This window comes from Cynocephalus volans, chromosome X (assembly GCF_027409185.1).
Source record: "Cynocephalus volans isolate mCynVol1 chromosome X, mCynVol1.pri, whole genome shotgun sequence".
In the NCBI taxonomy this organism is placed as follows: domain Eukaryota; kingdom Metazoa; phylum Chordata; class Mammalia; order Dermoptera; family Cynocephalidae; genus Cynocephalus; species Cynocephalus volans.
In genome coordinates this window covers 167,898,490-167,914,751 of record NC_084478.1, presented here as the reverse complement: position 1 = coordinate 167,914,751, position 16,262 = coordinate 167,898,490, and the positions used below count along the sequence as shown (strand labels likewise).

At 35.6% G+C, this 16,262-nt stretch overlaps 1 protein-coding gene across 1 annotated transcript in view; it reads left to right on the top strand.

Moving 5' to 3' along the window:
• The window catches only part of LOC134368541 (structural maintenance of chromosomes protein 1B-like), a 74,974-nt gene that overhangs the window by 39,933 nt on the left and 18,779 nt on the right, over window positions 1-16,262 (top strand). Inside the window, exons 13-18 of the mRNA XM_063084977.1 lie at window positions 6,504-6,641; window positions 6,896-7,012; window positions 8,630-8,736; window positions 11,629-11,770; window positions 12,660-12,805; window positions 14,214-14,367. Coding sequence (XP_062941047.1) covers window positions 6,504-6,641; window positions 6,896-7,012; window positions 8,630-8,736; window positions 11,629-11,770; window positions 12,660-12,805; window positions 14,214-14,367 — 804 coding nt within the window. The remainder of the gene's footprint in view (window positions 1-6,503; window positions 6,642-6,895; window positions 7,013-8,629; window positions 8,737-11,628; window positions 11,771-12,659; window positions 12,806-14,213; window positions 14,368-16,262) is intronic.

Genomic DNA, 16,262 nt, shown 5'->3' with positions numbered 1-16,262 from the left:
TGTGACTCACCTGAACCAAGTGACAGCTGGGTGGGAATGATATCTTGGGTTCTGGGGGAGGCTGCTCGGAAAAACTGATGCAGAGCTTCTTCCTCTTCATCTGTAAAGAGCACCTGGGGAAGAATGAGGACATGGGGATCCTAAAAGTAAATTGAACATTAGTCCCATATGAGTATGCCTGGTTTTCTCGAATCCCACGAAGCTAATTATTTGCTGAACAAGTAGTTTGTGGGACTGCTGTTCTTTAGGGTGCTTTAATACCCAAACCTGATCCTCATTGGGCAAAGAAATACGTAAAAGCATCTGAAGTGTTCCAGGAGCCAGGCAACAACTTGAACAACAGGAAAAAGTAAAGGATTCTTAAGGAGATTCAGTATAGTTTTGACCCCCACAAAAGAAACACAGACAAGGGGAAACAAATTTTTAAAAAAATTCTCTAATCTGAGAAGCAACCTTAATATACCATTGAAAGGACACACTCAGTCCCAGTCCCATGTAGGTTTGGTGAGAGAAGGCTACAATGATGCAGATCTTGGTGTAATTCATGAATGCCTAGTTTATAGAATTAGTAGGTTATAGAATCAGTGCCAAACTACCCTCCCCCACACTTTGCAAGAAAAAAAATTATAGGTTTAAAAAAATCAAGCTATAGAACTGGATACTACTATGGAATAATAGCTACAAGTAAAAGGACTATAACCCAGGATACAATATACCTTGTTGGAATCTGCAGATAAGCAAATTCAGAGAAAACGTCATCCATATACTCCATGTTACAAAGATACTAGAGAAAGTACTCTCAGCACCACAAGAATTAGAATAGACCTAATTATAATAAATTAATAGTGTTAAACGAGCAGCAAAACCAAGGTATTGGAAATGGAGAGAGATATAAATGTGTTCCAAAGTTTCATCTGTGAGGAAAGGAAATGAGAATATTCTAAAGATCGAATCTTGAGGGGTGGGAGGGACAGAGTTGAAACCAAAGTGTTAAACACAAGAACAAATAGCAAACCAACAAAAATGAATGAAAAGAACAAAAAGAGGGGAGGTATAAAATTTTTGCATATCAGTCATTTGGGTAAATGAGTGGATTTAAGTCTCCCATTAAAAGACCAAAACTGTCATAGGTTAAAAAGCTAAATATCATTTACAAGAATTCATCTTAGAACTGAATGTTGAAAATGATGGGATGAGCACCTGATAAATGCAAACAAACAAAACAAAGGAGTGAATATCAGACAACGTCAACTTTAAAGTTAAAAATCCTTGTGTCGTATAGTACGCTTTCAATACATATTTATTAAATGAATTGAACAAAAACATGTTATGTGATAAGAAACAAAACTCTCCATTATAAACCAGTTTGCAGCACACAGCACCTAAATATTTCAAGTGAGAATACTTCTTAATAAAGATGAAACTTATAATGAAACATTTTAGTGGTATGACTTGAAGTTACTCGCAGGCTTTTATGCTTTAGTATCCTCATCAATAGAATGGGAATAATAATACACCTATTTCATAACCTTGTTAAGGGGATTAAGTAGGTTAATAGATAGAACCTGCAGAGAACAATGATAAGTGCTCAATAAATGTGAAGCATAATTAACAATACCCATGAAACACTTAGAGAAACTGATCATATGCTGATCACAATGGAAACCTCAACAGTAGACATTTTTATAGGTCACCTTGATCATAATTTAATGAAATAGTGACCAAAAAAGTCTTTGACAACGTAGAAATTAAGTGTACTTGTAGTTTTCAAGTGCACTTCAAGAAGTAATCAAGCGACAAATTATAAAATGTCTAGAAAATGATGAATATACTTCCTACCATTATTATTTTTTATTTTCTTATTTTTATTTATTATTTTTAAAGATGACCGGTAAGGGCATCTTAACCATTGGCTTGGTGTTGTCAGCACCACGCTCAGCCAGTGAGCTAACCGGCCATCCCTATATGGGATCCGAACCCGTGGCCTTGGTGTATCAGCACCACTCTCTCCAGAGTGAGCCACGGGCCGTCCCTTACCATTATTTTTGAGACACAGTGAAAGCTACATCAAGAGTAAAATGTCTTAATTATTAAAGAAGAAAGATGAAATACAAGAGAACTTATTACTCACCTTGAGAAATTAGAACAACCACAAAATAACAAGACTTTTTTTTATTTTTCAAAGTTGAAATTAATTACAACTCAGAAAAGGGACAAATGAATCTAAAAGCTGTTTCCTTTGAACAACTAATAAAATAGATAAACTCTGAAACCCTAATGAAGGAAAGAAAAGCTAGAAGCAAACCTATGTGATCAGGAATGAGAAAATTAAAAAAACTTTAAAGAATCTTAGATGCAAAAAACTACATAGTTCAAAAAACTGAAAATCTGGAAGAAATTATTTTCAGAAAATATTAATTACCAAGATTGGACAGAAAAAATGTGGGATATTTGATGCAGTAGCAGGCATTAGTGAAATTGGCTGGCTCATTCCCCATCCACAATTTCTTCCTTCCTTGCCTGCCTCTACTGTAGAATCATGAAAAGCAAGACCAGTTGATTTCCCAAGTTTCCTTGTGGCAAGGGGAGGCCATGTGACAGTTTTAGCAAGTGAGATATATATGGAAGTGTTAGTGTTACTTTTTGCATTTTCTTCTACTTGCCTAGAACACACTTAAGAGCCCTGGAGCTGCAGCAGCAATCTTGCACCAAGAGAAAAGCAAGCATGAGATAAAAGCCGTTGTACTAAGAAACTGAGAGTTGGTGCTATTGTTGGGCAGTTGCATCACCCTGCACTGCTTTCGTGTGGAGGAAAGAAAAAAACAATATATTTAAAGCCACTAATAGTTGGATGATCTACCACTGAAAAATAGACTTAAGGAATATAAAATGGTGCAGCTGCTGTGGAAAATAGTATGGTGGTTCCTCAAAAATAGAATGATCCAGCAATTCTACTTTGCGGTGTCTACCCATAAGAATGGGAAGCAGGGTCTCAGGGATATTTGTACACGCATGTTCATAGCAGCACTATTCACAATAGCTAAAAGGTAGGAGCAAGCCAAGAAGTGTCCATCAGTGGACGAATGGATAAAAATGTGGTATATACATGTGAGTACAGTGGGCTGAGGGAATGGGGAATGAGTAGTTTAACGGACTTAGAGTTACAGTTTTACAAAATGAAGCTTTCTGGAGATTATTGCAGGACATTCAATATTTAAACAGTAAACTGTACAAATAAAAATGGTAAAGATATTAAATTTTATGTGTATTTTACCGCAAATTTTAAAAAAAAGAAGACTCTGGGTTGAGAGCTGGCTGAGGTCTATGTGATATAATTCTAATGTTATGTAAACCATTCTAACTGATGGAAAATATGGAAACTTCCCAGTTCATTTTACAAAGATAATATAACTTTAATATTAATTATAAAGATAGTACAAAAAACAAAACTAACAACTGACTTCCCTTATGAATATAAAGGCATAGTTTATATTTTTGCATCTAAAAAGGGAAAAAATATTCTGCTCACAATAGGAATAAATGTAAATATGAAGGAACAGTAACTCCATAAATATAAGCAATTATCATGGGTCAATTAAGAAAACTAAAGAGACAAAAGAAGAGAAATAGAGAGTAGAATAGTGGTTACCAAAGGGAGGGGACAGGGGACTGGGGAAAGGTTGGCAGACCGGTACAAAGTTACAGTTAGATAGGAAGAATAAGTTCTGGTGCCCTAGGGTGGCAATAGCTAATAATGTTGTATGGTATATCTCATGATAGCCAGAAAAGAGGATCTTGAATGTTATAACCACAAAGAAATAATAAATGTTTAGGTGGTGGATATGCTAACTATTCTGATTAGGTCATTGTACAATATATGCATGTATTGAAACAAAAAACTATCCCATAAACATGTACAATGAAAAAATTTTTTTTAATTTAAAAAGAAAGCTACATCTTATTGAAAGACATAAAACAACTGAAAGACATGCTATATTCATAGGTTAGAAGACCTTCAATATATAACATGAATGCAATTTTAATTAAAATAGTACCAAGGATTTTTTAATTGATAAAATGATCTTCAGTTCTTACACATGAATTTTCTTGAGACTAGTAAGAAATATATATATAATAAAAGAGATTGAGGTAGGACTTCCCCTGTCAGCACACAGAATGCTCTGAGAAACCATTTTAATCTAGTTGATACCGTATTTGCATAGAAATGGACAGATTAGTAAAATTAGGAATTCCAGAAATAGAGCCCAGTATATCTGACAGTTTTGTATATAACAAAGATGATATTTCAGTTCAGAGGTAAAAGGATAGATTATTTTTGTGCCCACAAAGTAATTATTTCTGTACTCACAAAGTAATTTTGTGCCCCATATTATGACACACATAAATTCTAGATGGATTAAAAAATGAATGTAAAATAATTTTTATTGTTATTTTTAAAAAGATGACTGGTAAGGGGATCTTAACCCTTGGCTTGGTGTTGTCAGCACCATACTCCAGCACCACACTCAGCCAGTGAGCTAACCGGCCATCCCTATATAGGATCTGAACCCGTGGCCTTGGTGTTATCAGCACCGCACTTTCCCGAGTGAGCCACGGGCCGGCTCCTAGAAGTTTTGAATTTCAATGCGATCAAATTGTGTACAATTTGCCTGGTTGTTTTAAAATGTACATAAGTTTTAAATGAAGACGATAGGCTGTATCCTATTAAAGAACTCTTTGCAAATTGACATGAAAAAGACATTGTGATAGAAACACCTGGGCAAGGGATAGGGTTAGATAGTTCAATGAAGAAGACATCTATATGGCCAGAAAACATGAAGAAATGTTTGATATAGAACATAGTACTCAGGGGAATACAAATTAAGATTACTTTATGCCTATCAATAAGACATGGAAAAGTAAATATATGTATAAAATTCTTATTGCTGGTGGAGATGTAAGGAAAAGAGTACTCACATTATTTATAGAAATGCGAATTGTTACAGCTTTTGGGAAAGCAATTCAGTATCAGCTATTAAAATAAAAACGTGAATACTAGGGCTGGCCCGTGGCTCACTCAGGAGAGTGTGGTGCTGATAACACCAAGGCCGCGGGTTCGGATCCTATATAGGGATGGCCAGTTAGCTCACCGGCTGAGCGTGGTGCTGATAACACCAAGCCAAGGGCTAAGATCCCCTTACCGGTCATCTTTTTTTTTTTTTTTTTTTTTTTTAATTTTATTTTGTCGATATACATTGTGGCTGATTATTGCTCCCCATCACCAAAACCTCCCTCCCTTCTCCCTCCCCCCTCCCCCAACAATGTCCTTTCTGTTTGCTTGTCGTATCAACTTCAAATAATTGTGGTTGTTATATCTTCTTCCCCCCCCCCGGTTTGTGTGTGTGTGTGTGTGTGTGTGTGTGTGTGTGTGTGTGTGTGTGTGTGTGTGTGAATTTATATATTAATTTTTAGCTCCCAGCAATAAGTGAGAACATGTGGTATTTCTCTTTCTGTGCCTGACTTGTTTCACTTAATATAATTCTCTCAAGGTCCATCCATGTTGTTGCAAATGGCAGTATTTCAATCGTTTTTATAGCTGAGTAGTATTTCATTGTGTAGATGTATCACATTTTCCGTATCCACTCATATGATGATGGACATTTTTGCTGGTTCCAACTCTTGGCTATTGTAAAGAGTGCTGCGATAAACATTGGGAAACAGGTATACCTTACAAAACTTTTGACCCATGAATTTCACCCAGGGAATTTATTGAATGGAAATAAAAACATCAGAACTTGAGGGTATACATGCAGGTATGTTGTAGTATTGTTTGTGGTGGCAAAAACCTGTAAACAAAGTAAATACCCATTAGTAAGAGAGTAGTTGAATAATTTTGGTACAGTCACACTCTGGAACAATATGCAACCATTGAAAGAATCAATTTAGAGCTTTATCAGTTGACTTTTGTGAGTAATTGAGTGAGAAAAGCAAAATGCAGAAAAGCACTATCTATATGATTCTAAATTTGCAAACAAGCCTGAAAAACCAACACAGATAGGAGAATATATATACACTTCGTATACTTATATGTTCTAAGGACTTCGAGTAAAAATACAGAACATATACGTGGGAGTTAATTTGTGTTAGCAATAAGGTGGGGGAAGGGAGGAGGGAATGGGGGAGGCAGGTAAAAAGACAAGGATGCATGAAAAGTGAGGCAGTGAGTCACGCCATCCTGCCGATGCCGTTTCTCTGTGTCGAGGGGAACACGTCCACTCCATGTTCTTCATTTTTCATACCTAGCTCTTCCCTGTTAGAATGTGTATTGGTTTTTCGAAAAGTTCGTATGGCATCTTGGTTACTCCAGATGGCTGATGTACTTAAATGCCAGGTCTCTTATCAGAAGGAGGGGGGTTGTATGTAAAAAATCAGTGAATTATTACTTTGAAAAGTGAAAGTGCTTTTCTACTGTAAAATGTTCTTTTATATCTCTTCTTTCTTAGGATTTAAGGAAGACACTCCGCAAGGAAACAGATTTGAAACAAATACAGACTCTCATACAAGGAACTCAAACACGACTCAAATATTCACAGCGTGAACTAGAGATGATTAAAAAGAAGCACCTTGCTGCCTCTTACCAGGTACTGCAGACTTACACAAAATGTAATGGAAATTAGAACGACAGCAGACTTTCAGGGATTCTGTAGATAGCATCATGTACTTTTTAGATACTTTACCTTATGATTGAGGTTATATTATTGTCCTTTAATTATTTTTATGGTACTTAATCTTGTTATCCAACTATACTTGAATTCCTCTTAACTCATGGATACCTCTTTTATTCTAAAAGGCACCTTTCATACATGTTTAAAAATGTTTTCTCCTTTGTTATTAGGAACAATATCAGCTACAAAGTAAACTACAAAATATTGAGTCTCAATGTACTAAGTTGAGCGAAGGAATCAAAGAAAGACAACAAAGAATTAAAGAATTTCAAGAAAAGATCGATAAGGTCATAAATGTTATATTTATTATTGAATGACATATAGAATATAGTTCTAGACCAGACACCAGATTTAGGACTTCTTGTATATGGGCTAAAGCAAAGGATGCTAGTTAACAATGCCCTATCAGAGACAACATGTAAGCTAAGTTTTATTGGTTTGCCAAATTAATTTCCTTGTATCTTTTGAGAACCGCTATTGCTCATCTCAAGATACAATGACCAGTGCACACTGCCTTCTATCCAACCTCTCCTTGCCCATTGTCAAAATTCAAGTCTCTTCCTTTATCCCACTGTCCTTGACACCAGGGGGTAGAGAACTGTCATTTACATAATCTTTTAAGGTTCCTCATTTACTCAATAGTTATTTTTTTCTAACATCTACTAAATGCCAGGAGTGGTGCTTGGCTCTTGGGGCAAGACAAATTTGGTTACCTAGCCTGTGCTTATAAAGTGTCAGGAAATTTCTAATTTAGCTTATTCCACTGTTGAGTATCTCTGATCCTCCAAGAATTATTTGTCATATCGTCACTCTGTAACTTGCACCCATTGCTTTTAGTTCTGCTTTTTATCACGTGATTTGAAACCAGACTCATGTTGCTCATTAATTATCTCTTCTCCAGGTTAAATATCCCTAATTTCTTTTATCAATTTCACATTACCGTGGACTTAAGGCCAGTTTTGGTATACATCCTCTGGATGCTCTGTTGTTTGCCAATGCCCAGAACAGAGTATAATGTCAAAATATTTTCTGATCAGTACAGAGTATCATGCATATAACGCTGTGCATATACCTTTCCACGATTTGGATTATCTACTTGTGCTAATTGGATCGATCTACTGCATCAAGCTTATCACATTTATATTTAATGTACATTCAACTAAAATCTAAAAGTTTTTAACATGTCCTTCTGTTAAGACAGGTCTCTCTCATCCTGCAATTATACTTACATGTAGGGCTTTAAAAATATTTGAGTTAAATTTTATTTTGTTGGATTTAGCTCATTCTAGTTTTTCCAAATCTGTTTTTTTTTCTTCCCCAAAAAGATGACTGGTAAGGGGATCTTATCCCTTCACTTGGTGTTGTCAGCACCACTCTCTCCCAGGTGAGCCAACTGGCCATCCGTATATGGGATACGAACCCATGGCCTTGGTGTCATCAGCACCACACGCTCCCTAGTGAGCCACGGGCCGGCCCGTTCCAAATCTTTTTGGTTCTTAATTCTATGCTCTATTCCTCTTGTTTTTATACTGTCTAAGATGCTATAACATTACTCATATGAAAGAATGTTTTCTCTGTTTACATAGAATGTTATATTTTGGTGTGACTAAAGTAAGTGACTAAATCTTTCCAATTTGATATTAAACACTTCATAAAGCCAAAACACTTAATAAGGCCAATTGCAAGCTTTCTTTATTGGTTTTCTGAATAAGAAATTTGAAAATAGATGGACATAGTTTATGGAATTAAAGGAAGAGAAAGCACTGTCTCCTCAGAGTACAGTAATGTTTGGTAGAATTAGTTTTTGACCTAATCCACAAAAATGTAAGGGGGAAAATTTATATTTAAGCATTTGTCTATATGTTTCCTAAAATTATTAAACCTGTTTTAAAATCATTTAAAAGGTAGAAGATGATATTTTTCACCGCTTCTGTGAAGAAATCGGTGTGGAACATATTCGTGAATTTGAGAACAAACATTTTAAACAGCAACAAGTAATTGATCAAAAAAGGTATTTTTATTAAGCCGTTGGTAAGCAACTTACATGCAGGTAAAAGTAATAACTATTATTTCAAAATTTAGAGGAATTATGCCTGAGGTGGTTTCATTCCATAATTTTTAAAAGAGAGCACAGATATACAAAATCAGAGAATGGGCTCATAATTACACATGTACCAGTTATTAAAAGAATAATTTAACAGTAATTTGCTTGGTTGTCTGTAAATATCCATATATGCAGATAAAATTGATAATTTTCAATAATGTATTACCAGAAGTTACCCAAAACAAGATAGAAAAATCTAAGGATGCCAGTTACCATAGGAAAAGAAAGTAAAAATGCTTCCTTCCCACCCCATCCCCACATGCACCAAGCATATATGGTTTCACAGATGAATCATCCCAGCAAAATTTAAAGGCATGAGTAATGTCAGTGTTTAATGTTTAAACACATGTTCAATATTTGAACTGTTTCAGTGTGTAGAAGAGGAGGAAATGCATTTTTTCTGAAATAAACTTAGTATTGATGCCAATATTCAAAAAGGTACACATAAACATCTGCCAGGCACAATTCTAGGCACTGAGGATATTGGACAAGAAAGGTCAAGCCTGTACCTATTCTAGATCCTTTGCATTTCGATGTACATTTTAGGATAAACTTTTCAGTTGCTGTAAAAAACCTGCTAAGGTTTTCATTGAGATTGTGTTGAACCTATAGATCAACTTGAAAAGAATTGACATCTTAAACATACCAATTCAAGGGGATGGTATCCGTCTTTATTTAGGTCTCTCTTAATTTCTCTCATTAATGGTCTTTAGGGTCTTTTTGATAATAGCCACCGGGGAAAAAAATGGTCTTTAGTTTTCATTAAACAGTTGTGCATGTTTTGTTAACATTTATTTATTCCAAAGTATTTCATATCTTTATGTTACTGTGAATGGAATTGTTTTAAATTTTCAATTTAAAATTGTTTGTTGGTAGTACATTGAAATAAAATTGTTTTTTGCTATTTGAACTTGTATCCTGAAATCTTGCTAAATTTATTTATTATTTCTGGTAGCTCATTTATAGATACTTAGGATTTTCTACATAGTCATATTGTCAGTGAAAAAAAAGTTTTATTTCTGCCTTTCCAGTTAGTATATCTTTTATTTCTTTTTCTTGCCTAATTGTACTTGCTAGGACTCTAGTACAATGTTGAATAAAAGTGGTGTGAACAGACATCCTGCCTCATTCCCAGTCATAGTGGAAAAGCATTCAGTCTTTCATGATTAGGTATATGAACTTCAGAATGCCCTTTATCAGATTAAGGAAGCTATCTTCCATTCTTACTTTATAGACATTTTTTATCATAAATGAGTGAATTTTGTCAAATACTCTTTCTGGTACCTATTGAGATGATTGTATGGTTGGGTTCGGGTTTTTTTTAGTTTATTAATAGTAAATACATATGATAGTACATTATATTGATTAATTTTGGAATATTAATCCACCTTCCATACCTGGGATGAACCAAATTGGTCATGATCTTTTTCACATGTTTTTTGCGTTTGACTTGTTAAAATTTTGTTATGGAATTTTACGTCTATGTTTATGAGTGCACTCATCTGTAGTTTTCTTGTAATGTCTTTGTCATGTTTTGGTATCATTGTAATGCCAGACCCATAAAATGAGCTGGGAATTGTTCTCTCCTCTTCTTTTTTCTGGAGGAGTTTGTATAGAACTGGTATTATTTCTTCCCTAAATGTTTAGTAAAATTTGCAAATGAGGCAACCAAAGCCATTCACCTTTTTTGTGGGAAGGCTTGTGGTTTTGTTTGCTTTTTACAGTTTTTAATTTTACTAGCATTTCCAATTTATGTCAAATGATATACAATAAATGCTTTCTTTTAAAACTAATATTCCATTAATAATAATAAATGAGAATATCCTATTAAAAATAAGATTTCTTGAATTTTAAAAGTGAGTGATTTAAAGAAATAAACAATATAGTACAGGCAATACCAGAAAGCTTTTTAATTACTAATTTTCAGTTTCCTTCATAAGACATAGTATAATTCTAGTTATTTTTTTTTCCACTGGTTTGGTTTGGTAGTTTGTGTTTTTCAAGGAAGTTGTGTATTTTATGAGTTGTCAGATTTATTAATGAAGTTATGCACAATATTTTCTATCCTTTTTAAAGTCTTCAAGGTCTATACTGATGTGCTTTCATTTCTGATATTGGTGATTTGTCCTGTCTTCCTAATATCTAGCTAGAAGTGTATCAGTTTTATTGATCCTTTATAAGAATAGGTCCTGGTCTTATTGATTTCTCTATGGTTTGTCTGTTTCTATGTTATTGATTTCTGCTGTTGAATGTTTCCTTCCTTCTACTTATTTTGTTTTCATTTACTCCTTTTCTGACTTTTTAAGATGAAGGTTTACATTATGTATTTTATATTTCTCTTCTAATATAAGCATTTCAAGCTATGTATTTCCCTGTATGAACTGTTTAAGCCATTTCCCACAAATTTCAGTATGTTGTGTTTTTATTTTCATTCTGTTCAAAATAATCTCTAGTACCCCTTGTGATTTTTTTTTTCTGTGACTCTGGGTGATTATTTTCTTTTACATCTGTAATAGTTTATGGTTATGAATTAAAATTCATTTCACTTTCGGAGATACATATGAAAATATTTACAGAATTGAAATTACATGAGGCCAGGCGGGAAGGGGCGGTGAGTGTGGTTAAAGATGAAACAAGATTGAGCAAAAATTGATAATTATTACAGTTGAGTGAGAGCTACAAGGGGGTTCATTATAGTATTCCTCCCAGTTTTTTTATTGTTTTGAAAATTCCATAAGAAACAGTTAAAAATCAATGTACTCAGCTTAACACTTAAAATGCTTGACTTTATTATACTAGATTAGAATTCGAAAATCAAAAGACTCGGCTTAATATTCAACTGGAATTTAGTCGCAATCAGCTTAAGGAGAAACTGAAAAACACCAACACATTAAAAGAAACTATCCAGAAATGTAGAGAAGACATTGAAAACCTGAACAAGGTAATAATGGTGGCTGAAGTGCCTCTCTATTGAAATTATAACATCCTTCCTTGAATAAACATGTTGAGCTCCTGAAGTGTCCTAATAGTGATAGAAGGAGTCGGGGGCAGATTTGAGAAAACGTAAAATCAGCAGAGCTTCATGAATTATTGGATGTCGAAGTGGGAGAAAGGGCAAAGGGGATGCTACCAGTGACTGCTAAATTCTAACCTGGATGATTGGTGATGGTAGAATCAGGTTAAGGAGTGAAAATTCTGGAATCTTGGAGCTTGAATTCCCTTTGTAACATCTAGATGGCAATTTCCAGCAGGTAATTAAAGAGTACGTAGATAAGGGGAGAAGTCTAGGCTGGAGATACAGATTTGGGAGTTGCTGGTTATGGGAGTAAATTGAAACCATATGAGAATGGTTGAGACTCCCAGGCAGGGAGGTAGGTAGTGAAGAGCAGTGGAACAATGACGGGATTGTGGAAGGTGAGCAGTTAGGTTAAGAGGAGAGCCAGAAGAGGTGGTATCATAGAAGCCCCAGAGTTTCAGGAGGGAGGATGTGATGAAGGCTGTCCAAAAGGTACAGTCAGGAAAATGTCTCTTTAATTTCGTATTAGAGGTCATAGTAGCAAGACCACTTTCACTGGACAATGGAAACAGAAGTCAAATAGCAGTGAGCTGAGGAATGAATCCAAATGAAGGCCGGAGGCAGGTGGTGATTACCAGTTTCCAAAAGCATAGAATGAGAGTGTGTCACAATGTATGATAGAGGTTCGAGCAGCACACAGAATAAGGAGACTTATCGTGGAATGAATGGTTTGGTTTTATTGGTAATAAGGTAATCTGTTGACCTTATTCACATAAAAGATGGTAAATCTACAATGCAATTCCTTTCCATTCAGACTGAAGAAAACTGTCTGCAAATCGTGGATGAACTCATGGCAAAGCGGCAGCAACTTAAAGACATACTTGTCACTCAGAATTCCAACATTGACAAAGTTCAAACTCAACTTGAAGAGGAACGGAAGAAGTTTTTGGCTGTTGATAGGTAATTAAGAATTCATCATTTGCAAAGACCTAGCCAGACTTCTAAACATGTATACCATCAATTGGAAATTTCAAATGTTCTGGGTTGTTTTTTTGTTTGTTTGTTTGTTTTGCATGTGGCTGGAATGGAACCAAGGCCTTTGGTGTTATAACACCATGCTCTAACCAACTGAGCTAACCAGCCAGCCCAAACATTCTAATTTGGGGGAAAACCAAGAGAGGTGGTTAGTTGTTTAGAGTAAATAATTCTTTCTGATGGATGAAAACATGAACCTGTATTGAGTCCCTTACCTTCAATCCCTCTTAATACTGGTATCTTCCTGCTGTACAGAGATTCCCTGTAGTCTGTGCAGCTTAGCACACAGGGTCAGAGAGTAGAATGTAGAGCCACACTGCCTGCTGTCATGTCCCAGCTCTGCTGCTTACATAGTATGCCTTAATTTCCTCATCAGTAAAATGGGATAATAACAGTGCCTACCTTATAGAGTGCTGTGAGGATTAAATGAGTTTATATTCATATGACACTTAGAATAGTGCCTGGAACACGATGAACATACATTAGCCATGATTGTGATAACACTTTGAATCGGCTGGCATGTTGGACCAGAATGACATCTGCTTTCCTGTAGGATGGACACGACCATGGGTGACCAGATGAAATGACTCTGATTTCGATCAGCTTCACGGCATTTCACAATTTTCCTCACTGTCCAAAGATCTTCATTGTTTCAGAAAGTTCTCTGTCTAAGATTCTTTAGTAGAATTAATGTGTGTTTAGTCTTGATTTTTTTATTCTTGTATTTAGTTTAAACAACATTTGTTCATTTTCCTATTCTTGAAAACCATAGTCCTTCCTTCCTTCTTCCTCCCTCCCTCCCTCGCTCTCCTCCACCCAGTCCTCTTTCTAGTCCCTATAAAATCCCACAATGTTTCAGCTGGTAAAACCCAAGCCCTTATTTTCAGATAGAAGGCCTTACATTAGTGGTGGCGGTGGTAAAGAAACTTAGGATAATTATGTGTGTAATAACTAAGTTGGTAAGACATTTTTCTTGCTAAGAGACTTTTTGTCTTGGTTTGAGATTCTAAAATGTAGAGCTTATATTTAAGGGAGAAATGCAGCTTGAAAAATATACAGATTTAAAAATAGCTAGGAAAGCACTGTATATTTGTTAACCCTGATTAAAGCAGTAATGTTTATGATTGAAAAATGTTCCCTTGGATTGACTATTTACATTTATTGCCTTTTGCTGGAGTGTTAATTTGTAAATGAGTAACATCAATGAGAAACTAGAGCTTATCGCACTAATAGGAAAAAATATTTTGTCATGGAAGTTTATAACATACATTTTTCTTCCTTGGTGCTACTTTACACAATGAGTAAAATCACTTTCATATCTGTGTATTTATAGGGAAGTGGGAAAGTTGCAAAAAGAAGTTGTAATCATGCAGACTTCTCTGGAAAAGAAACGATTAGAGAAACATGACATGCTGCTTAATTGCAGAGTTCAAGACATTGAAATAATTCTTTTATTGGGGTCGTTGGATGACATCATTGAAGTGGAGGTATTCTATCAAATGATTTTAAAATATGTGCAGTTGTATGGAAATTAACGCAATGCCCTTTGACTGCTTATTCTTTCTTTTGTTCTATAACTCCTTTAGGGGTGAGAAAGACATCTTCTTCCAGGAAGGAAAATGGGCAAAATGGTTGTCATTCTAGAGGATTAGGCATTTTGTGCATTTCTCTTTTCTCTTTTGTTAATCATGTCTCCTTAGCTCTACAGGATGGATCTCTGTTTCTTACTTACATACTATATACACAAAAGAAAACAGAATTAAAGCTATTGGAGTTAAGTACATTTTTGCACAATGAACGGCAGGCAGTATGCAAGTCACCTGCCAGCAGGAGCAGTTCCCTGCATTCTCGTAACATTGTAGGTAATGTGTGGAGGGATCTTGCTCTGCACCTTCACCAACAACTGTATCAAGGTGGTTCTCGGAAGAAACAGGTCCCACTGAGTATCTCCACGTGTTGAGAGTGCAGGGAGAGGCGAGAATGGACACCCAAGAAATCACAAGATAAAACCAAGGCCCACTAATGGTCAACATTTCCCTATTGGCCTTTTTTCTTAAATTTTCACCACATTCTTATTTTACAGGATACTTTAGGATGGTTGGAAGTATGTGCCCTTACTTCTCTCCCTCATGTTAGGGAAAGATGACTGTTCAGTTCAGAAAGAATGTCTTACTATTAGCTAATCCTGAGTATAGGAAAAGTAGTTATTTATTTTGCCTCTCAAGTCATCCGTGAGTTCTTACTGAGTGTGTTAGTCAATCTCTTCTCTCTGGTCTCCCTTCCATGTCCTCTTCTCCTTCCTACTGTGCCTCCAGACACTCAGAAATGGACTCAGTTCCATCCAGTTATCAGCTCCATAAAAGGCCTTGGGTCCTTTGGGTTATTCAGAATGAAACATCTATAAAAGAAGCTTTTCTCTTGCTAATATTACCCACTTTTCATAGCATAATTCTGGTGTGATACTATACTGAAAACTGTCTTTTTTCTCTGTTTTAATAGATATCACTTTCTAGACAGGAGATAAGGAAAGGAGAAGACCCTTTCCTGGCCACAAATGACATAAACCCAACTCAAACAGCTTTAAGATTAAAAAAAAGAAAGAAAGAAAGAAAGAAAGAACGAAAGTAGGAGTAAAGGGATGGGGTGGAGTGGAGGAGGTCTCGCGCATAGCTGAATTCGGGAACTTGAATGCTGCCAGAGCTCTTTCTTGCTCAGTATGTATTGGCTTTGTTTTCCCAGATCAACTCTCCCCACAGAGCTGGAGGTGTAAACCACTGGCTTTGACTAGAGGGGACAGAAAACTTTGTCCTGCCCTCTCTCAAAAAAATCTTGTCGAGAATTTGGATTGGCTTAATCTGGGTCATGTACTCACTCTTGCAGGTGTGAAAAGAGGGGAAGAGGGTCCTGTTACCAGCATAAGTAGGTGGGAACAGAGAAAGAGTACACATTGTACTACAGAAAGAAAGACAATGTCTCTTTAAAAGTCAAGGTAATTTAAAAGAGGCTTGTTATCGAATGGAATAGAGGAGGAAGCAGTTTTAATGACTGACTTCTCCATAAATGTTGGTCAGTAACAGTGTTGCTGTTCTGGTCCCATTGTTATTTCAGTTACTGAAACTTCAGAATTATTCTCCAGCATGCCCACCATCAATGTGAAATTACTTATATCTTTATTAGCATGAAAGACTTCCATATTTATGGAAAGGTATTTCAAAGCAGGTATAGTAATTAAGACTTTAAGGTGAATTCATATTGAATTATTATCTAAAAGGAAAAGTGAGACTTCCAGTTTCCAGTTCAGCATGTAGAGGCTTGGAAGTGGCCACTCTGTCTTAACAACAAGTAAAAGGTTGAAGAAAATGAAAATTCAATAATTTATTAG